The sequence below is a fragment of the Anas platyrhynchos genome, chromosome 6 (assembly GCF_047663525.1).
Source record: "Anas platyrhynchos isolate ZD024472 breed Pekin duck chromosome 6, IASCAAS_PekinDuck_T2T, whole genome shotgun sequence".
NCBI lineage: Eukaryota > Metazoa > Chordata > Aves > Anseriformes > Anatidae > Anas > Anas platyrhynchos.
This window is the reverse complement of record NC_092592.1, coordinates 4,825,786-4,849,270: the sequence shown is the minus strand read 5'-3', so window position 1 is coordinate 4,849,270 and position 23,485 is coordinate 4,825,786. Positions and strand designations below refer to the sequence as shown.

The following is a 23,485-nucleotide window of genomic DNA, read 5'->3' as shown; positions in this document are numbered from 1 at the left end:
TCTCAAAATTTAACTGTTCACTAGATGGGAGCAAGACAGCCTTATTACAGTGCAGCTCACCCGATCCATTTGACCATTAAGGACACGATATTATTGCATAACTTGTTCTTGGGAATTGCAAAATCAATTTTGCTGAAACGTTTCATATTTGGATTGATACATTGAGCATGAAAATTGCTGCTTCAGTAGTTATATCTGATTAAGCAAGAGCTTGTCTTGTAATAGAAAATATTAAAAAACCTTAGTGACAAGCATCACTCCTCATTCTGCTCAGAACAACTTTTGACTGTCAGCACAGCTGGCTTCTGTTTCCATTGCTGCCTAGCATATAGCTCAGTACTAACCTTTATGTTGATGTCCTGGTTTCAGTTAGCACAGAATTCATTTTCTTCCTAGTAGCTGGTGGAATGCTGTGTTTTGGCTTAGGATGAGAAGAGTGCTGATAACACCCCGATGCTTTAATTGTTGCAGAGCAGTGCTTATACTAAGCCAAGGACATCTCAGCCTTTTGCTCTGTCCTGCCAACGGGCAGGCTGGGGGTGCAGTAAGAGCTGGGAGGGGACAGACCCAGGACAGGTGACCCAAACTAGCCAAAGGGGTATTCCATCCCATCTGGGGTCATGCTAAACAATATATAGGGGTGGCTAGCCGGGGGAGGGGCACTGGACTGCTCGGGGTTAGGCTGGGCATCGGTCAGCGGGTGGTGAGCAATTGCATTGTGCATCACTTGTTTGTACATATTATTATTAGTAGTACTATTATCATCATTATATTATTATTGTTATTATTATTTTCCTGTCTTATTAAACTGTCTTTATCTCAACTCACGGGCTTCACTTTCCATTTCTCTCCCCCGTCCCAGAGAGGGAGGGGGGAGGGTGAGCGAACGGCTGCGTGGTGTTTAGCTGCCGGCCAGGTTAAACCACGACAGTTGACCACCGTGGCAAACCAAGTGTTTTCATAAATCAGTGTATCCAGATATACAGATATGCTATTCTCCTCATTAACTGAACAGTGTCTACACAATTTTCCAAATTTACAGAAGTCTTCTTATTAAATTTTCTCCATTTGAAAATTAGCTTCTACAGTCATCCACATACCCATAAAACTATAATCTAAGAGAGAAGCTATGACAAGAAAGTCAGATCTGGTCAGAAAAGAGGACAGTCATCCTTGAACTATAAATAGTGCTATAAATAGCATTACTTTTCTTGTTCTATATATAGGATTCTTATAAATAGCGTTACTCTGCTACTAATTGCCGAGCATTACTAGAATCTCTGGTATAGATTAACTACAGCTTCATCAGTTAAATATAACTTGTGCTTCCTTACTATTTCAAGGGCATTATGTTCAGAGAAAAAGGCCCATTAGACAAGCAAACAGACTGAAAAATGATCTGGAAGGAATTGTTTGTTATTTATTATTTTTAAAATCTTATGGTACAAACCAAAAATGTCCCTCACAGAAGTGTTCAGAAAAAAAATGCAGAAATGACTCTTTGTTTTATATTTCTCTGAATTAATGCTTACTAAAATATTCAATTGTGTTGATTCTTCTTGCCCCACAGAATGATAAGGGATATTATGTATTTCAGCTGCTAGGCTACCTTGCATGTCTATGCAAAAGAAAGCTACTCAACTGACAGTCCTGAAGTTCACCAGCGGTTTTTGACGGCAACACCATATATTTTGTTAATTGATCATAAATTAACTTACATTAAAGATACCTAGGATTTTTGAAGTATTCTTCCTCAGTTCTGCCACTACAGAATACTAGATTTTTGGAAAAGAAGGTCTGGAGGAAGTCTCAAAAGATAACTGAACACGAAACTCCTGTATTAAACCAGGACTGAGTGTATTTAGATCACCCCTACACGAGGCATCTCCTATTAATGTCATCAGACTACAAGAATGAATCAGAAGTCACTCCTGACCCAGCAGCCAAACTTTGAGTGTGTCTTGTGTCGATTCTATATACCTGAGAAGGAGTTCAAGAACAGATCAAGTGTTTATATTTACATCGATACAGCTGAGACTCCCTAGAGCCAACAGTAGATCCTACATATTTAATAAATGCAATAGATTTATTTTCTTTCTGAACACTTGCAAACCTCTTGTTTTCCTATGGCAAGGAGCTCCATGAGCCATCCCTGTGTGAAGAGCCATCTCCTTTTGGCCTTTACCTCCCTCCTACAGGTATCTTTGGATTCTCGCTCTGGAGGAGGCAGTGAAAAATCAATCCCATTCATCCTAAAAATCTCTCTTGTGATTCACAGATCTGTACTACATTCTCTTTTATCACTTCTTTCCCCAATGAAGTCTCAACCTACTTGCTAACAGAAGCCATTCCCTCCTTTAATTATACTTTTTACCCTCCTCCAAACAATTTTTGGGTCTAACATACCATTTTGAAGGTAGCAAGAACAACATGCAGCATGTGAAGTCCAGGCAAATCATAGATGCATTTTTATTATTTTTTTTCTTAATGATTCCTAACAACAGATTTTTGTTTTATTTTACTTAGGTCACAGCTGAACTCTGAGCTGATCTTTTTTTGTGGCACTGTCCATTACAAAATCAGGCTTCCCTATGCAGTAACAAGACACACAGCTAACGCTCGCTTTCCAGTGTGAGGCATCTCTGTATCTTGTGATGTCCATTCCTGTGCCTCACAACCCTCATAACTGGAAAACCATCCCAGGAGTCACACTAGATTTTCAAGGTAATGCTATTTTATTTTATTTTTTATCCCTCTCCCAGCAGTCATAGGAAGCTGTCAACTTTGCAGCACTATTCACTGGACTGCAGGCATTTTTTGTCTAGATTAAAATCACAAATTCTTCCAAGTTTTCCATGTAAAGTAGGAAAGCCATTATTTTGCTCTTCTGATCTACCACCTCTGAAGCCTCAAGAGATTCAAGCAGAGCTGGGTCCTTTGGACAGCGACTCTCCAACCCCACATGGAAAAGAATAACAACATGTTTCTCTAACATTTGCCAGAGGATTTATTTCTTTCATGACATTTTGCTGATGCGAACTCAATCTGTGTCCCACCATAATGCCTGGATCTGTTTCCACAGTAATGCTCTTTCCCCATTTATTTCTTTTGTGTGTTTCTGCACATCTTGATTTTCTGCATTTGTCATAACAGAATTTTGTCTTACTGATTTAGGTGGATGTTCTCTCTACTTCATCAAGGACACATGTAATACATTGTGAATGTATTTCTCGAAATTAAATGACAACTCTACAGAATTTTTTCTAGGGCTCTCGTTAAAAAAAATGTAAATGGTGTAAACTGGAGATACACAACACCACAAGACAGGAAAACTATGTACTTACTCTCTGTCTATGACCAGACAAGTTACTGCTTCAGCTGCAATGACGTTGGCAGTTCTGACATCCTCCCTGAAAGAAAAACACAGTATATTTACAAATATATTTCATTCTTAAAGCACTTCAAGAATAAAATTCTGGGTTTCACAACTTTTTTCATATATTGATTTGGACTGTTGTTCGTCATCTGTACAGGCCTCAAGTGTGTGAGAGCTAAAAACCGCACATGAAAAGAAAACCAGAAATAGGTTCCCCATGTAAATAGGACATCAAACCATGTATAGGCCCATCCTTTTTTCTTAGGCAAAAATTTTTATCTTATGGTGTATGTACATGGTTATTATCAAAATATATTAAAATATCATCCATTTGCATAGATTTATTTGTGAACATTTAGACTTCTGCTACGTCCTTCTTCCCCCAAACCTACATTTTATCTACCTGGGCCACAGTCCAGAGGGAAATACGTCAACACTGAAATGCAAAGCATGCAGTCAAGTAGGACATTAGAGCAGGCTACAGGACTCACCAGGCATTTGCTCTCTGAGCACACAGGTTGGGACTAAACTTATCAAAGGGCATCAGATTAGGAGCAGGGTATTGAAAGGTCTCAGCATAAATGTCCTCTCTCAACCATTTTCCAGGTAGCTTCAGCACTAGCTCAGCAAAGCCATTTAAAGGCACTGCCATGGTGCTGCTACTTTTCACCAGCTTCTCAAAAACATCGTGCTTAGAAATGGGTTCTGTGTACCTGCATCTTCGTTATCAATTATTTTGTGTTATCCCTCCTCCTGCCACACACAGCTTGGCCATGGTCAGCCCCAACTAAAAAAATATGAGGTTGTTTCATTTTAATCAGACTGGTTTAGTGCTTCATCATGGTTTACATGTCATTGCATTTTTTTGTGTTGGCAAACCAAATCCGCAAGACACAGGGTCATTGCTTTATTCAAAACCACTCAAAATTTTTCTATGAACTGTAAATGGATTACAGGCAAAATAGATCCACTTCTTTTAAACACATCTAATTAATTTAGGCTGGAAAACCACTGCTCCTATCCACTGAAGTAGAAAATGAGATTTAAAAATGCTGTCGGAAATAGTTGTTCCCCTGTTTAAAGACTGGAGGTATTAAAGCAGTAATATGGTGAAAAGAAGTTTGGTACATGCACACTCATACAGGAAAAGGCACTCTCTCTTTAATTGTTAATTAAATTTACTTTAAGTACTTCCAAGCTATCTTTAATTTACTATCCTTAAACTATCTTTAAAGCATAGCAAGCAGAAGTACAGTTGAAGTAAACATTAATGCTCAATCCTACATCCAAATACTTTCTTTGAGCTTATTTTCAATTAGAGTACATTAATGCTAATTTATCCATGCCAATAAACAAAATTATGGTAATTTAAAACAAGTAGAAAAAAAAGTAGCCTAACAGTGTGATACAAATATTACTATTAACTTCTAAAAATTTGGTAAATATAGAAAGGATAAGAAATCATAACACTTAATATTCCATTAAGTTGATGTAGTCAACTTTTGCTCATACATTATTAATTTATTTAAAAAGTATGCAAGGTTTTTGGTTGTCATTAATTCCAGTTAAAACTTAACATACTTGTCTTACTATGCAGGATGCCTTTCTGTCACAAAGAGCCCACCATTATAGAATTATTTTCAGATTATAGACAAGTAAAATACAGGTGTTATTGCTTCAGTTCAAATGTTTTAAATAAACTTTAATGTTACAGATTAAAATACACAAATAACTGTTAGGGTTTCCACTATCTTGTACTTAATACATGTGTCTAAGCAGCATGAAATTAGTGTAGAAGGAAGGCTCTTTCCCAAAGGATGCTTTATTTAGCTCAAACATGAGCCACAGGGATGGTAAGGGTTTCTATAATGCAGAAAGTCATGGATTCTGAGGCTTCCTTATGTTCAGCACACACAGAATTAACTGATAAATCAGGGAAAATACAATTTTTTTTATGAATTATGTGGGGCAAAACCACCTCCTCATAAGTTTGCATGCCCATAACAGCCCTGAAATGCCCACCTCCACAGCACTTCTCATGGAGAAAATGAAACTGTAACAAAGAAATGTGGGGAGAAAGCATTAATCCAAAGGGGGTGCTCTGAGGTGCACCCTCTGTGCAGTCACTGGGGAGCTGGATACCAAACCCTGAGTGCTGCCACCACTGAAGGACCCCGGTCCTGCACACAGAAGCTTTCTGCTCCTGCCACCGGGACACATCTGTCCCAGCGGAACAACACCAAACTGAGCAAAAGGACCAACAGACTGCCTGCCACCAGCCAGCTTGGATTTCTGGGGGTCTAGCACCGCTCATGGCCATGGCTATATGTCACTGCCATAGTGCAGGCTCCCTCTTGTCACCTGCTCCAGAGAAAATCGATTTCACAAGACCGAGGCGGGTCAGGAAAGTGCCAGGTCCCATGATTTTCTGCTTTGCTGAGCAGCCTTCTGTTTCCCCAGTCTAAATCGATTTTACGTGGTTTTATAAACCTTGCAAGCTCCCATATTAGGGGGGTTTACCCATCATGCAGGATTAAAAATCTAATCATGTTCTTAGAAACAGAAGGATGAAGCAGAAGGAAAGTCAACATATTTTCAACTCTACATGAACATTAATCTTTTACATGCATCAGCTGTGAAATACAACAGTTTTAAGCACTGCCTACTCTCACTGTACCCTTACAAATTATAAGCATTCCTAGAGACTTGCAACGCCCCTGTGAAGTAACCTCAACGACCTTTGCAGCAAAACAAATGATCAGAACACATTTAAAGGTTATATTGCAAAAGGTGGCTGCCAGCTGCAGCAGATGGCATTAAATGCAACAAGTAATTATTTGAAGTGAATGGCATTAAATGCAATAAGCAATTATTAGAAAGCATTGCTTGCGAGCACTGACTCGGATATTTTCTTGGCTTCATCACAGGAGTACTCATCACTGCTCCCAGAGAAAAAACACTCTTCATCAGAGCAACTGCCTTCACTCTCTGAATAATCCATTGCTGATGTTTGCCTTCACCATTTTCTCCCAGGAAAATGCCTGCTTTCTTCCAGCCAGTTACTATATTTTATCCTCCGGGCGAGCTCCGGTATTTTACAGCCCCTCCAGCTTCAAGCTTCTCGACTTGGAAAAAGGTCGCAGCTGCTCAGGGGGTTTCTGGTGTGCATTGTTGGGAAATTCAAGCCGAGCGTATTTGGGAGCAGCCACAAAGAGGTACAGGCAGCGCACAGGCAGGCACAGATCCCAACAGCGCTACCAAAAGCCCTGGCAGGATACTCCGTACCACCCCGCTTCAGTAGGCACTCGTTAACCCCACAGTGGAATTAGGTGGTAATCGAGCACAACCTGCACCACAGCAGATCATGCAACACAGCAAATCTTGTGCTTATTTTTGTTGAGGCTAACCAGTTCCCTAAAAATTAAAAATCCCTTTACCCCAGAAGATCAAAGGAATCCTCCCTCCTGCCTTCTGAAATTGTAAAAGGAGGAAAAAATACACATGCATTATTTAGAAGAAGAAATACGTACGCGTATTCCCTGGTTATAATTTGTCACCATGTGTATCTCCAGAAGATTCAACAGCTTTGATTCTGATAAGCCGTCAGCAACTTAAGAGCTATGATGTTGTTTCCAGGAAAGCTTTCTGATAAAACCGTGTTGATAAACTGCATTTATAAAGCTGTGTTGGAAAATACAAATATGGAAAACAAGGGAGCTTTGATCAGAGACTACATGTGGGGCCCTATGACAGCCTCCATTATCTGGTTCTACCTACTTTGATCATAAAAATTGAACTTAGATTTTAAAATCTTTGAGGTGATTGCTTCCTACTTCCATCAGAGTCCTGTCCCAACTCTCATACCTCCTGCCACACACCACCACTCAAGAAAGCCAATACAATCCTTGAAATGAATGGAAACTACAATTTAGAGGGTTTAATTCAGCAGTATGTTATTACGTTGGCTTGAACCTTGCAGTTCTAAGCTTAGGAATCCCTGCTCTTCACTATTTCCAGAAGATGGCCACGATACTGCAAGCAGAGCCCCCCTGCCTGCCCAGCTTTGGGACCAACTCCCCCAGACGCCGCCACCTCACACAGAAGAGGGTTTGTTAGGAAGCATGAGCACGCTGACACTGGAAGTATCAAGTTTACAGCTGAGCCTCTTCTGCTCTTCCCCTGACTGGCACTTTGTCAGTCAATATTAATTTCAAGGTAAAACAGAGGAGAGACATTTTAAGGCGTGTGCGTAGGCAAAGCCATCTCCTTAAAGGACAGAGCCAGGGCTTGCTTTTCAGAGGATCACCAAATTTGTGTACTCCTCAGAATACTCAGTGAGGGCAGTTTTTACCTCCAATGTTAAAGTTAGGGTGTAATCAGAAAATACCCAACAAAATAATACAGGGACATTAGAGACGATGCTTTATGAGTTTATTACTCTTAAATTCAAGTTGTTAATCAGTTTCAGCCATAATATTTTTTCCTTTCACCTACTTCAGACATGTCTTGTCCTAAAACCTTAAATCAAGCTTATTAAAAATACCATAACAAGGTCAAGCGTGCTGTGCTTGGAAACGGCAAAGAACATTTAAGAGCTTGAATATCAGCAAACTGGGGACCTGCGAATAGCTTCCCTGAAGCAAATTTTTAAAAACCACCAGGGAAGACCTAATTTTTTCTTTCATCTTTTCTTTGAAAGCCCTCTTTAACACCACTTTCAAACTCATTTCAATGATCTGAAGACTCATTTCCAAAAGTCCCGCAGGACTTGAGCTCCCTACCACAGACCTCTCCCAATCGGCAGCAGCTTCCCAAGGGAATCATGCGGGGCCAGGTGCTGAGCCATCAATGCTGGGTGGGCAGCTAAGGTCCTTCAGTTACTTGCCGAAGAAAAACGGGATGCTGTTGTCAGTTTTAGAGAAAAATTAAAAATAATTACATTTGCACGCATTGCAATAGCCAATAGCTTTTTGGCAGTCTACGAACCCATTTAGATTGACAGTTCTTCCTGGGAGATACAGCCTGAGCAAGAGCAATGTCACCTGTAGGTGGTTCCACCTAAAGGATTAGGGCTAACCTTGGGAACGAGGTGATAACTTTACACACATTAGCAGCAAAAAGACAGGTTGATTTTGCGGTACCCTCCGTTGTTACGGTTTATGCCGCTCTGCACACTCTTTCCTATTTTTTCTTGGTAGCCACCTCCAAAACAAAGTCAGTGCAGCTCTACAGAACTGTAATATGACGCATCACAATTAAGGGTATAAGCCATGGTCTTTATTAGTTACATGGATTTATGGACTGATCCCAAATCAGAAAAAGGCCCCTTGTAGACCGGGGTTTGGTTTCCTAACACTTCGGCTTTCTGAGGACATGGCAGACATTTGCCATTGGTTTGGACAATAAAAATATTTTACTGGAAACAATAAATGTAATGTGACCTATTAAACATCTAAAACTTGTAGTGTTAGGTATTTCCACAAATGTCTACAGAAGAAAGCAAATCCTTGTAAGAAAACCTGGGCGTGATTTTTCCCCCTTAATGGCTATGTCTATACAAAACACTTGCCTTACATTTACAAGCATAAATCAGATAGTAGCCAAATAAAGAAACTCCACTACAAAGCCTAGTAAAACATACAACCTTAAAAAGCTTCCCTTGAAAAGAGTTATGCTATGAAAACCCCCATTTTTGCAGCAAGAAAAGGCATTAAAGCCTCACCTTTTATAAAAGGAAGGAAATATAACAGCCAAGAGGATTTGCTTCAAGGTACCAAAATTTGAAGGCATGTATCAAGATATATGCACGCCACCATACATACAATACACATTTTTGTGTAATTTAGGTTATATATCTACTGAGAAAAGAAAGCACTTCTTACAGATCAACATCTCGGTTCAGTCAACGTAGTTTAAAAATACTATTTATGGGTCTTTTATTTCATAGAAGTTATTGAATAAAAGCTCCCCAGATAGGCTAGAGAATGTTCCAGCCCTTTTTAATAATTTGTTAACTTTCCTTGGATTCCTGTTTCTAAAATCTATTTATTCTCCCAGTGACTCCCACAGAAAAGAGAGAGTCCTTTCTGGTAACTTATTCTAATATTTATAAATTTGAGGACTCAGTGACGGTGAACAGGTTACTTAAGACTCTGCTGGCCCCAAAAAATCTGTTCTGTCTTTACTGCACTGACACTTCCAAAAGCACATAAAACTCCTCATAATGGCTGCTACAATTATAGCAAGTTGTAACTCAGAACAACTAACAATGTGCTGGAATAATTTTAGGATGGCGTGCAAGGTCTGACAGTTATTTTCTGGCTCACATTAATGGTGGATGTTATTTCATGAGAATTAAAATGCTTGAAGGGCTTGTTCTTTTTACCTTCATGAATGGTACAAAAATCAAGTCCAGCTTACATAAAATGCCATCTATTTTGGTATTAAAGCAAATGTTCTCATTATAAGAGAGAATCTGATTTTTGTAAACGCATTTCTTTTGAGAAGCAGCTACCTTACAAAAACTGCACTGGACTGAACTGTTCCCCTGACTGCCCTGCCAATACCTACACTCCAGCCCTGAGCAAGCCATTTCACTGCCCTATACCTGATTACTATATGAAAATGAGAAAAAATAATTTGTTTTGTGAACATTTGGTTCTACAGGCAGAAGAAACTTCTGGAGACACGGCTGCTCTTACTTCAATTACACATCTGGTATACTAAAGCTGCTAAATTAGCAAGCATTACATTATCATTACCTTTGCCCATATGAAAAGCTACAATGCAGATAAATATAGACCAAAATAGTATTAATTAAAGCAGAGGCTCTATGAAAGGCACCATCCATGTGAAACACCTTCCTTTCCAGCCTGCCTGATTACCTTGGGAGGGAAAGCTGGTAGGCGTCTTCTAATCATCACCACCTGCCTTAAACTGCAATTACTTCCTGCATCCTCTGCAATATAATTTGCACAAGGTAGTTCAATAGTTGCAATTAGTTCAAGCTAGTTCCTAGGAAGCTCATCAATACCACGCTGTACCTAACTGCCTCCCATCAGTGAGCCCTGTGATCTTACAGCTCTGAAGCAGAGCTGATGTGGACGTTGCATTGCTGAGCTTCTTCAGCCTCAAGGAAGCTATTCCTGCCGCTTGGAAAACAAATGAGAAAATGCAGAGGGCAAGTATTAACTAATAACACAGAGATCTTCTGCAGCATTTTTAAAAGTTGGTTTGAAACTGGCCCCTGCTAGCCACCTTTGCATTTATACACACTATTTAAAGCTGCCAACGATTCAGGAAACCAAGAAGGGATTTTGTCAGCTGCAAACTATTCCGAGAAGAGAAGGGTACGCATGTCTCGTGATCTGAAAGCAGAAAAAAAAGTTCTCACTACCATTTGATTACCAAGAAGCTGGCATATATCTAGCAGTACCTACTATTTTGACAGTCAGCATGAGCATTTTCCCCTTGCTGAGAGGCTTAATCAGGTTCTTCTGCTAACTTCTCTCTGCAAAGTAATCTTCACTGCAACAATATGAAAAAGTTAGGAATCACGTGGGTCACAGTATTAATGATGTTATCATTTTCAGTATATTCTCACTGTATTTAATCTATAATTGATAATGGCTAAGTACTCAGGAAATAATCTATGACCTCTGACATGACTAATTTAACATATGTGCACTTTTCCTGAGCAGTAAGTTACTATTTTGTCATTATTGCTGAAAACAGCTACGTTAAAACTAAATCAAACTGTGATCTGAGAGTTAAAGCACTGAGTTGTATCTATTACACTTTAACAAAATCGACTCTGAGCTTACGTAATGTCATTTAAAAATATGTAAGAGCTTTGCATGATCACAATTAAACCTCAGGAGCAGCTAAGGTATACGATAATATTTGCAAGCGTATTTCAGAAGTGGGTAAACTAATGAAGCACAGTGTAAACGAGGTGCATTAGATTATGGAGTCAGCAATTAGCCTCCGCTGTAACAAAACCGGCAGCTGGCTTCTCTTCAAGAATTGACCATGCTGCATCACTTTGGCCTAACGTACTTACAGGGTTGGCATGTTCATAAAGCCACGGGCTTGTCATTGCTGCAGAGGCAAGGATCATATTATCTTTAAGTGTGCCACTTGGACAGCAGGCCAGCATCACTATTTGCCATCCTTCTAGCTCAAGCCCCACGTTAACACAGAAGATTCTTCAATAAAATTACTGGGGAAAAAGTGCATCTAAACTCCTCCTTACAGGTGGAGGTCTTTAAATAGCTGTTTTTATTCTTTTTCTTATTCTCCCCTCAGTGACTTCTCCCTCCTATGACTGTTACGTTCCTTTTCTTGCTCAGCTTCTTTGTACATTCAGAGTACCGGGATAAATGCTCTTTGTCATGCTGGTGCAATAAGTGATGCTATTTGTATATCGAAACCATGTCTCAGAGCAAGGATACCTGGCCTGTCTTCAGTAAATAAGGGTTTCCTTCAGTTGAGAGCATATTTTAAAGGATTTATTGTGAATTCACTCTTTTTCACTATTTTTTTTTTTTTGAAACAGACTGTACCAGTAGATACCAGTGGAACCATCCCAGAGGATCTGGGTACCTCTGCCCCGGTGACCATGCCCATTTTGCCTTCATCCCCATGCTACTACAGGTCCACCCACCTCTTCTTCACTTCTGCAGGCCAAATTCACTGCATCCACTGTCACCCCACAGATCCTTTGACTTTCTTCTACAGTACCCAACTGTTCTCATTGATGTCAAATTTGTATTCACAAAGTACAGTTTGCCATTGCCCTGCGTACACCAATGGGCTTTTAATGGCCCTGAGCAGCCTCACCTGGAACCTCCACCCCACAACTTCCTTCCATGGTCCAGGAGCCCCATTGCAGCTCAGCCTGGGACCCTCAGCTGTAGGTACAGCTGGCTCGCCTCATCTCTGGCCCTATTTCTAGGCTGGACCTTGGATTTACAATGTAGATAGCTTGCGTCCAGCCCCACCTCTCCATGCCTGATGCTGTAACCTTGTTTGCAGCCCTGCCTCTGTCTCTTCTACTCCTGCTGGCAGCAACCTGGGTGGACCCTGGACCTTGGCTATCTCCTCCCTGTGTCTGGGAGTGTGGGAGCACCCTGATGCCAGCACCCAGCTCAGCATTTGGTTCCACTCCGAAGGAACTTGGCTAATTACAGCAAACCCTTTCTCCTATTTGCTGCATGGAGTGTCACACCAGTAAGGGGAACAAAAGCACCATGGGCAATAGCAGGAAGGGTCCAAACCCCTCATCTTGAACTAGAACAAGAAAATTAATATCCCGAATGCCAACGGTTAATGATGCGAAGAACCACGCTGGCGCCTGCTGATGTGAGTACATCGGATGCGGCTGAGCAGGAAGGGAGCTCGGAGACACTCGCTGCTGCTTTTTCTTCAGCAGCCTTTTCACGTCTCATTAAGCAATGTTTCACAGATAGCTTCCAGACTAGCTAGCAGGGCTCCAGCGAGAAATCAGTATCCTCCAAAAACTTCTCAAAGGTTCCCACTCATGCAATTAGCTCTTTTGAGACCCTACCAGTCTGCGCTTCCCATGCAGCTTGCGCTTTCACGTGAGCTCTGCTCAGTGTTGCAACACGGGGAGACCTGAGCCAACCTTCAGCAGGCTGCAGCAGGTGCTGGCTGCACGCAGAGGAGTTGCAGGGACTCTGTCAGCCTGCAGAGTTGGAAGGACTCTGTCAGTCCACGGTGCTGCACAGTGCCAGGCTCTGCTCCCCTGCGGCAGCGTAACTCCCGCAGAGCCAGAGCGAGCATCCCCTGCTGCATCCCGGGCTGCAGCACTGACAAGCAGGTGGGGCTGTGGTTTGGTCTGCCTACTCAATTCCTTGTTCTGTTGGGATTTTACGATGGTAATAGAATAGGAGGGAAAATTATGGGCAAAGTTTATCATCAGTAAAGACACGAAGCCGTTTATTTCTTCCGGTCTTATTTCCTCACGTGGGTGCACACAGTGATAGAGCAGATATTACAGTTTGCTCTGTGATCACTTTAAAGCGATCTATGATAAATCAAACGTTTTGGAGGCTTGGTTTTCACTTAGGTCAGTGTGACTTGCCCAATAGCCACTAGTGCTAGAGGAGGGGAGCAGTGGCCAGGAAGGAGCAGGGAAGCTCGGGGTCAGCCGCTTTGGCACCAAGACGGCATCGTGCTCGCTTCAGGTGACCGCATAGCCTCATCCAAAACCACCTGTGTTGGCCTACGTGCAACCAAGCCTACAGCCCCATCTTGTCTTTCAAAGCTGTCAAGTTGGAACTGGAAATCCACCCTTCTTTCAGATGCTCCCTCTTGATTTCATCTTTTAAGCAACCACCGACGAATTGCAAAACCTGCCAAGCTTTGCAAAGGCTGCATTTCTAACACATTTCATAGCACAGTACAACTGCTTACGGCATGCATCAACGGCCAAAGACACTTGCTTCATGTTCAGAGGCTACAACTGGAAACAGAGCTGGTAGAGCTCAAAAAGCAAATGACACACCTTGCCTGTGAAAGACATTGTCACAAAATCAAATTTCTTATTTTTTACCCGTTAGAAAGCATTCATTGAACAAACAATTCTGCCAGTACCAAAAAGGAAGAGATGGTATGCTTTGAAAAGCGTTGCTCATGAAAGCTTGAATATGCCATTAATATTCTTATTAAAACTCCATTATACTTATTAAAACTCCATTAATATACTTATTAAAACACAAAACAACCATCAAAAAAACAAAGCCAGTTACGTAATGTCTGGAGGGCAGCATAGTAGAGTCTTAGAAAATAAAGTGAAAAATCTGAAAAATCGATTTGCTGCAGCCTGAAAAGAAACCAAATTTGAGCAAGCCAAATGAGATTTTATGCTCCACCTACACCCAGTCTTGGTGAGCAGAGGGAAATTTGTTTCAAGGCAGTATTTACAGTTTTCTTTCAGTAACAATGACAACAGAGGAATACATCACAACTTAAAACAAATATAACCCCTAAGTTACTGATACACTACGCAGTCCCATCTGATCTGATGACTTCTTCACAGATTAAAAGTCTCTCCAGAGTTTAGTTAGTGGAAAGATGTGCTGTCTCCTTGCATGGCGATACAGAGCATTTCATTGCTCTTCGAAGCAAGGCAGCTGTACAGCACCTATCTTCATTTGCATGACATTTTACATTTATGTAGTTAATGCTAATTACTGCGGTGGTGGATGTATTTATTTTTCTAAATTTATTTCAGTAGGAAATGATTAGCCATGTCTGAAAGCTGAATTGCACTACAAGTACACGTGGTGCTTTGTAGCTGGTAACGACTGTCTCCACTTGTATTCGGGTTCAAATCCTCTAAAACCAGAGGACATGACAACTGGGCACTCACCAGTGCCCATAAAGAATAATGGTTTTGTCTTTCTTACATCTTGTATTAAGAATAATGGTTTTGGCTTTCTTACAGCTTATATTAGTCCAGGTGTGGCTGCCTTTGCATTCAGGAGATATCCTGTCTCCAGCTGTGTTGTTTTATTCTTTTTACATGTGTAGAAAGCTGTATTGTAACAACATTACACCATAAGTTAACTTACATTCTAGTTTTCATAGTTGCTTAGTTAAAGTGGGAGAAATGGGACCACTGCCTTCAATTATTTTATCATTCATTTTCATGTAAAAGGTTTTCTATAGCATATCATGATTTATTTTTTTGTATCTTACAGGCTTCTAGCAGAAATGTTCCATGATTTTCTAGAATAAAACATTTAATTTAACATTGAGTTCACTTTCTCTCTCTTCACTGTATTAAGGCATGGTAATGCGATGGTTCTTTACTGTCAAGAAAAGCAGACGTATGCATTTTTATTGACTCCATTAGTATATAGAACTGGATCTCAAACTGAGACTCTATTGCTTTTGATTTCTGGGTCTGTGGAGCTGGGACTGAACAGAGAATTCCACCAAAGCTGATCTCCCTGAATTCTGAAGCTGGAATACAATCGTACCATCTCCTGGGGACCCTCACTTCTGGTTCTGGGACATCCCCTGGATCACTCAGGAATTTCCTGAATGTCATGGAAGCTCAGTTATTTTAATGGACAGCAAAGTCAACATTCCTGCCATTTCAGAAATGCCATATAGTACCATTCACAAACTTCCAAATTTAAATCAAAATCATTTTTACCAGTATAGCCATCGAAGATGCATTCAGAACTCATTTCTCTCAAGGTCAGGTGCTTTTTTCTGTTTCTGAGACTAAATTTACTCAGAGCAAGCTTAAACATAATTGTTCCTGGACCAAAATACAGTTTGCAAGAAAAAAAAAAATATTTTGTTGATATATTCACCTAGAAAGCCCAAAAATTTTTTCAGATTTTATTTTGCTGACATAAATGAATCTAGGTGTCCTACGTTTTTGTCTTAGGCTCTCTTAGCCTCTGGTCCTTCTCTGTACCTATACCAGCATGAGTTCATTTTCCATGAGCTTGTGTGTCCTCGCTGGTTTGGAATACTCTAGATTAGATCTCACTGGGGTTTTGTACAACGGTACAACATCATCCTTTCCTCCCTGAATAAACCTCTTTTGATGTCACCTAGAACAGTACTTGCCATTTCACTGCTTCATCAAACTGGTGGCTCACAAGCAATTTTTGCAGTCAAGACTGGGATTCAATCCCTTTCTCCATGCCCAACTTGAGTTGTAGTCAAACTCGTGTATGCTAGCCTTTAAGCACATCGACTCTTCAGACATACGTAGACCCAGTTCCTTCAGTATGACACCCTTGATCTTTGCTGCCTGTGAACAGTGCCTCCTGAATTAATGGTATCAGCCGAATGCCGACATTGTTAAATGACGGTAATTAAGCAGAATTAGTTGTAAGATCTTGCTTAATGAACTCTACTGGATTCTACTCCAGCATAGTGAGAACTCTTCATACTACCTGGTTCATACTTATTCTACAGTTCTTTCGCTAGTCTCCACCTCATGTTGTTTAATTTCTGCATCTGCTGCCAATAAAACCTTGTATTCATACCCAGATGGATTATATCTGCTGTGGTTCCCTTGTCCTACACCTTCACCTTGGCCTGCAGGCACAGCCGGGCCAGCTGTGACAACCACCTCATGTCTACTGTCTACTCTAAATTTAGTAAATAAATCAATTACAAATCGACAAAAACAAACCAAAACTTCATAGTTAATAGGTCCGATTCCACTTCGGTCACAAGATTGTTTCATGAAGAAAAAAGTTGGCTTTGCTTTGAGGAACAGATTGGCCCAGTTTAACTCCAGATCTGAGCTGTTCTATGCTCCTGTGGTAAAAGCAAAACATACAGTATTTTGGAAAACATTGACTTAAGTGTTACATCAAATTTCTGGCTTATAGTTTAATTTGATCAGAAAAAATAAAATTTCTAATAATTAATGGAATTCCATCAGTAGCACTGTTGAAAATAACGCCTAATCTTGAAAAAAAAAACAAAGCAACAACAACAACAAAAAAACAACCTACCAACCAACCAAACAAAAAACTAAAACTAATCTTCAACCAATGAAGATTATTGCTCTTAAGCAATGTTGTGCACATAGGTCATGACATAGCCCTACCACAAGATTGTGTGAATCTCATTTTCAATAATCTATTTCCTTAGTAAATCCCAATAAAAAACAAGGAGTCAGAGGGCAAGCATCTCAAATACTTTTGATTCTCCATAAGCCCGCTCTTTATATCAGCTGTAAAAATAATATCAAAACAAATTGTAATACATTCTTATAAAAGGATTAATCATCCATATTTATTATTTGAGAGTATTATAACCACTAGAAGTATACTATGCTGATAAAAATACCTTTTAAAAAAATAAAAATAAATTAAGTTTCACAACTGATACCTCTAAGAGAGTTACAAATAGTGGCTGTGAACAGCTCTTCTCTGTCATTGTGAAAATCCTATCCAAGGAACTAAACTGACATGAAAAGAAACAAATTAGTTTCTGGCCCCGGTGGGGGTGCCATTTATTTGACCTACAGGAAATTATGTTGCTGGAAGTAAGATAAAAGTGTTAAGAGAGCAATTAGGGTTGTCACCTATCATATTCCCAGGAGGAAAGTGATGGATCCTCATTCCTGGCCTCCTGTCCTAGACGACATCTTGGTGATGAATATTGCTATTGCTTTAATGGGCAACGAAAGCAGCTGGAGCTCCTTCCCTCCATACCCCGACACGGAGGCAGCACCCTGCAGTGGCTTCCTCCATGCCTTTTTTTCCTGACATTTTCCACCAAACAGGTTGAGGGACTCTGACAACTTGCATAAAATACATCTGACAGCTTAGGCACTTTATCGTGGTGACAGTCTCGTGCCTTGACAGCACTTTGTTATACCAGCTCTTCTCAGCGTGGTGGTGGGGCAAACTGTGGAGCTGCTCTTGTTCTGGATGAACATATACCATCCTGATATAAGATGGATTTTATTGCTTCAAGGGCTAGTTTTATATGACATACACTGATGAACACCTGAATATCAAGGTGGAAGATTCAGCAGCGAAGGGAATTCAGCCAGGGAATGCACAATAAAAATCTAAGCAATTACCTTATGTCTTACAGCCATAGTTTAAAACCATTATACTCTTTCAAGATACTTACTTTTCCATTTTTTTGTAATTTAGATCAGCCATGCAGGTATTTAAAAGCAAATTGTGATGAATTCCAACATCATGTCTGAAGGCTAGGACATTTAATATGGGAAATACTAGAACTACTTGCATCAGTGAGTATGAGCAGGTGCAAACTTATGTTCCCCTTCCTTCCCACCTCCAGCACACAGAGGCATTGCCTTGCAGGACTGCAGCTTCTCAGCCCCTCGGTCCACAGACTGTTTCTTGGATGGTCACTACCTGCATCTGGGGCAAAATCCTCTGTATGCCACAGTCCCGTGGATCAGCCCTAACGCATTACATGGCTTTAAATAAACCAAGTGAAGACTTCCCCCTTCAGGTGGGGCAGACTTGCCCCAGTATGTAAAGCATTTGTAATTCAAATCGGAACCTGAAAGGACAGATGGGTCTGAAGTGAAGCCATAAGACTTGGAGAGCTGAGGGACTTGTGCAAGGATGCAACCAAGGAGAGTCCAAGCTCCTCCTCTGATGGGGTAAAGTGCCTCTATGGATCAGTGTTAAACTATCTCCAGTGCTAAAATGGGACACCTCTTATTTAAATTTGATTACAAATGCAAAGTTTTAAAAATAGGGTTAGATGAAGAAGAAACACAAGTCTAAGCTTAAATAAAATGATTGAGCAAAGCAGGTAAGGATGTAGCCATTTTAAATTCTTTTAACACTAACCTGCATTTTACTTCAATATATGTGAAGAAAACTGTATCTATCCAGAGCTGGAAAGGGATAAAGTTCAAGAAGTATCAGGTTTTATGCCCAAATTCTATTTGAGGCAAACTGCTGGGGGGTTGCTCATGGTTTGTTGTCGTATCTAGTTGCATAAATCCCACTGTTTCAGTAATAGCAGCTACAGAACAAGAAAAAGAAATTTTTCCTATAAGTATTCAGTAACAGAAGGATTACCTAGGCTTTCTTCACTACAATCATTATTTAGCTCAAATGCCAACAAACCACTGCTGAGCAGAACAGAATTTTAAATAGGCTACACTTGTAATTTATGGGTATCATTTTTCCTAACTCTCATAGAACTTTACAAAACAACTAGGACAAGGATTACATTGTACTTTTTTACTACATTGAAGCCTATGTCGTCTCCTATAATCTATACATGAAATCATTTTTATTCTTTTATTTTTAATTTTTAAATCTACCTCCAACTTTCATTTTACCTGCAGCAATGAGAGCCGTGGCAAGCCTAGAAACCTTCCTTATAAAAGTGAAGCCAATAGTGAAATTATAGAGAGTACTTTTGAATACAGTAGTCTAAGACCCACTAAGGGCCTGCAGAAGTAATCTGGAAGCCCAGAGTTACATTTCTTTACACATATTCTTACTACTGTATTAATATGCACTAATATATTAATATTCAATATGGATTTTGCTTGGCAGTACTAGTACCACTAGGTGTTCTCGAGACATCAGTCTCCATGGGAATAGAATTTCTGCTCAATTAGTTTTCTGAAGATGTGAAATTCTGATACATTCCTTGCAAACCTGATCTGAATCCCTTGGTATTCTTTTTAACACTCTTGTTAAAGCCACGTGTTGGCTAAACGCATAGGAAAGCTAAGTATTAGTAGCATTCTGCTAAAGATGCAAGACAACGTACCACATTTTCTGATAAACAGCACTTACCAAGACTCGCGAATAACACCTAACAAAAGCCATGCAAACAAAATTTCCTTTGCTCTTTCTAATGACTGCATCTGGGCTGGTCAATTAGATACAAGTCAGTCGCAATGCAGAAACCAAACTCTCATTTTTCAAAAAGCAAGTAGCATCACAGAGCGTAGCAGGTGAACCTGGGAAGCCTGCCTATAAACCCACAAGAAGTGCTATCCTCTCATCAGCTGTTCACCCAGGTGTTAACACTTGAAAGCACAAAACATCAATTACTAAACCATGGGAGCATACAGGCAGGCTGAGATGTTTTGGAAAAAAAAACCTCTCTTTATTAATTTTAATCAGCTTTTCTTATTGCTTCAGGGAAACAGAGGGATTATGGGCAGCATTGGGGCGTACAGAATACTTGAGAGTCAAGTACTTGTAGGCTATTATCTGACGCAGTCTCTGCTCTGCCTTTTTAGCAGAGAAACTCGTACAGAGCCTCTACTTTCTGCTGTCCCTTGGGGAATCCATCTGGTTAGGAAGGGAAATCCAATAAAGGCAGAACAGCTGCGAGAATGCATTTAGGAGATACACTACAGATAGTCAGCTGAAATAATTCATTGTACAGTCTTTTAAGGGTGAAGAGGAAAAAGAGATAAATATCTCCATTATCCTGTGCTACTGACTCGTGTGTGGAACATTATCTGGCTTAAAACATTGTAATTGCACCGATCTCGTCACGGCTGGATTCGCTGACATCTCACCGAACATCCCGCAGTACATGGCAATGATGATCACTTTGCTAATTCAATCTGAAGTGTAAATCGAACACAGTGTGTGAGGAGGTGCTGGTGGCCAAGTGACTAAAGCATGTTCTCTTGAGGACATCCAACCAAATCATTTGAGCAGTCTTAAAAGCCTACCTGAGGACCACATGAAGGCACGTGACAAAACTTCTTCCAGCTCTGGTCTTTTTGTAATCATAGCTTTTGGGATGAAGCTACAGTAATTCAGTTGTAGCCGAAGATGGAGATATCATTTCTCTGGCAATGGTGCTTGGGCATTAAGTTGGTTCATTCCTTCTCAAGCCTCCTTTCCTATCCTCTGTCTTCAGGAGTTGTATCAACTGCTTGAATTTTTAGACTTCCTTTATCAGGACTGAAGGAGTCTGTGCTGCATTCAGCACAGATTCTGCAACAAAGTTTACTTGCACATTTACAATTACCAAGTCTTAAAAGTCCTGCAAATGACACTTGTAGCGTGTTTTATGTGTGCAGTCATGATTGAAGAGTCCCTTACTCTGCTGCTGTATCGCAGCAGTTATAAAGAATTCTCCCATTTGGGCTTGCATTGTTTATTTATTTATTTATTTTTCTTAACTTTTTTTTTTCTTTAATCCCCTTTTCAATCTTCATTGGCTTTACTTCCATTTCATTGCAGTTTTTCTCTGCACTTCTGCTACTGCATAGAGCCGCTGCGGGGAAAACACAACTTCATGCAGTTATCTCCCAGACCCCCAAATCCTTCTGCTCCAGCAGGGGGACTGAACTAGGATGACCTTTCAAGCTCCCTTCCAATCCCTAACATTCTGAGATTATCAATTTCTTCCATTGCAAAGCAAACAGGACAGAGGCCACAGTGCTCACCCGTTGCACTCACAGCACTGGCAGCCAAAACACAAGGGACATGTGGAGTATTACAGGGGAGCCAGGCTCTGATTTATGTGTGTGTTTGGGGCTGAGCCGTTTTTTCTTGTGTCATCCATATTCCTCATACAATGCTGGTCAGCCTTGCTGCTGGCAGGGAGTAAATTTGTATCATTTGTATCATTTTAAATTTGAAAAAAATGCTCTTCAGAAGTATTTTTAAAGGGAAATAAAAAGTAGCAAACCACAAAATTTTGAAAAGGTTGCTTGAGGAAAAGTAATTTGCAGAATAGCAGCAACAGAATTTGGCATACAGAGCCACACGAGATGGTGTGTGACCCATTTTCTTCATGAAGCACTCTCCAGCTGCACTTTAGCATATTATTTAATAAGTCACTAGAGATAAATGCAAACAGGGAACAGAAAAAAAACAACAACACACTCTTTCAAATAATTACCTCACGTTGGGATATGGTGATATTTTAACCTTGTTAAAAAATCAAAGATTTTGGTGGGAACAAAGTCTTGTTATTAGTGAACCAATTAATTTTCAAAACATATTAATAAGCAAAATTTCATCCAGTTAAATAGCATGAATAAAATCTGAGATCAAAGTCTAGCTAATGAAAACAGATGCTCTCTTGATTAACTTGTACTGAATTAAACAATCAGATTAAGAACTTGGGGGTTCTGTTTAGTTTTAGCTTAAGCTATATAACTCAAGGAAGTCTAGTGAAATATTTTGTTTGAATAAAATTAGAAGAATTTGTTCCATGTCTGTTTCTTTACAGCTTATTCAGACCAAACTGTCACCAGAACAGACCAACTGCTTAAAAATACAGGACCTGCTGCAGCAGAAAAGAAGAAGTCCTGCACCTCTCTCGTTCTGCCTTCAGCACCAGTAGGACATGCAAAAAATAGCTTTCAATTTTTCAAATTAAAATTGGAAAAGCAATGCAAAAGCTACTTCTCTTATTCTCCTCAACCAAAAGATGACTGGGACAGTCACTTGGACTGCAACCTACAGACAAGCAGCTCAATACCTCTACAGATCAAAACTGAAAGCATCAGTGACCGTCTCTGTGTTTTCTCCTGGACCTGGGGAAGAAAACACGTTGCTTTGTGATCTGCATATGTAATGAAATCTCATTTCCAATGAATCTGTGTGTATTTTGTTCTAGGAATGAGTGTAGGAATCTAATTGTAATTTATTTTTTTCCTTTCAAAATTGGACAAAGCTATCATGAAGGCTTAAAACAAGGGACAACCAAATTGGATAAGCAGCATTCCCTCAGATTTGGAGAAAACTCAGATCCTTCAGTCTGTGCATGTATGCACCATGCATACGTTCGGAGTGAAGCCCACGTGCAGGCTCACATTATTTTGAAAGGTGAGAAACCTATGTCCATGAGCTACCTTTTGTTAGTCCCTACAGCCTCCAGCCACAGTCAGTGAGGGGACCAATTTCGGAAGAGATGATCTAACCTGCAAAGTGTTATTGCCTGAAAGGTCCTGATCCACTGCAGACGGTGTCATGTAAAGGACATAAACATGACTTCATGTGTAAAATAATCCAATAAACCATGCCTATGGAGATGAATACTTACCATCTGTTGGGATAGTTTTAACACCTCACACTATGAAATTAGATCTGCTGTTTGTGAAAAATAACCTCCAAGAAACAAGTGCTTTTTTATTCTTGCTAAATCTGAAACGTACAGGTTTGCCTATGTGTCATACCAGTGCTGTGCAGAAAACCCAGCTGACTTTGAACATCCTAAATGAGTCAGGGGACCATACAGTTTCACTCTGCTGGCCCAGGGCTCTTAAGGACACAAATCCAGCCCCCTGGATTCCCATCCAGCTGCTACCACATACGTTGACTAATTCCCTGAACATTTTATCTTTTGAGATGGTGATTTTCTCTTTTTGGAAGAGCAATGTTTTTCAAATAAACATGACTGTTTTCCCCTCGTGATTTAGAAACGAGGGGGAACTTAATCATATATATTCAAATACTCTTTTTGGTTAGAAAAGAAAAGGACAAAAACTAATATTGGACAGCGTGGCATTAAAGTGCACATAACTTGAAACCTTACAGACATTTGAGTATACAAATACTGCCAACAGCAGTGTCACCAAAATCACTGGAACTTCACACACAAACTGAGAGCTTCTTT

The 23,485-nt window shown here is 40.2% G+C and overlaps 1 protein-coding gene and 1 long non-coding RNA gene across 9 annotated transcripts in view; both read right to left on the bottom strand.

Moving 5' to 3' along the window:
• PRKG1 (protein kinase cGMP-dependent 1) overlaps nt 1-23,485 on the bottom strand; it is a 450,310-nt gene that overhangs the window by 85,501 nt on the left and 341,324 nt on the right. For 6 of the 7 annotated variants that reach the window (XM_038180896.2, XM_038180894.2, XM_038180893.2 and 3 more), the window contains one exon: nt 3,345-3,410. In XM_038180896.2, coding sequence (XP_038036824.1) covers nt 3,345-3,410 — 66 coding nt within the window. Of the gene's footprint in view, nt 1-3,344; nt 3,411-6,276; nt 6,470-23,485 lie in introns of those variants that run through there. The other variant, XM_038180900.2, reaches the window with a different exon arrangement.
• Nucleotides 8,632-19,826, bottom strand: LOC113844040 (uncharacterized). 2 transcript variants are annotated; one of them, XR_011810415.1, is made up of 4 exons: nt 19,687-19,826; nt 18,721-18,898; nt 10,816-10,903; nt 8,632-10,743 (listed from the first exon to the last, which is right to left on the bottom strand). It is a non-coding gene; the product is annotated as an uncharacterized lncRNA (long non-coding RNA). The 2 variants fall into 2 exon arrangements; XR_003498160.3 differs by lacking the exons at nt 8,632-10,743; nt 10,816-10,903 and adding an exon at nt 15,740-16,690.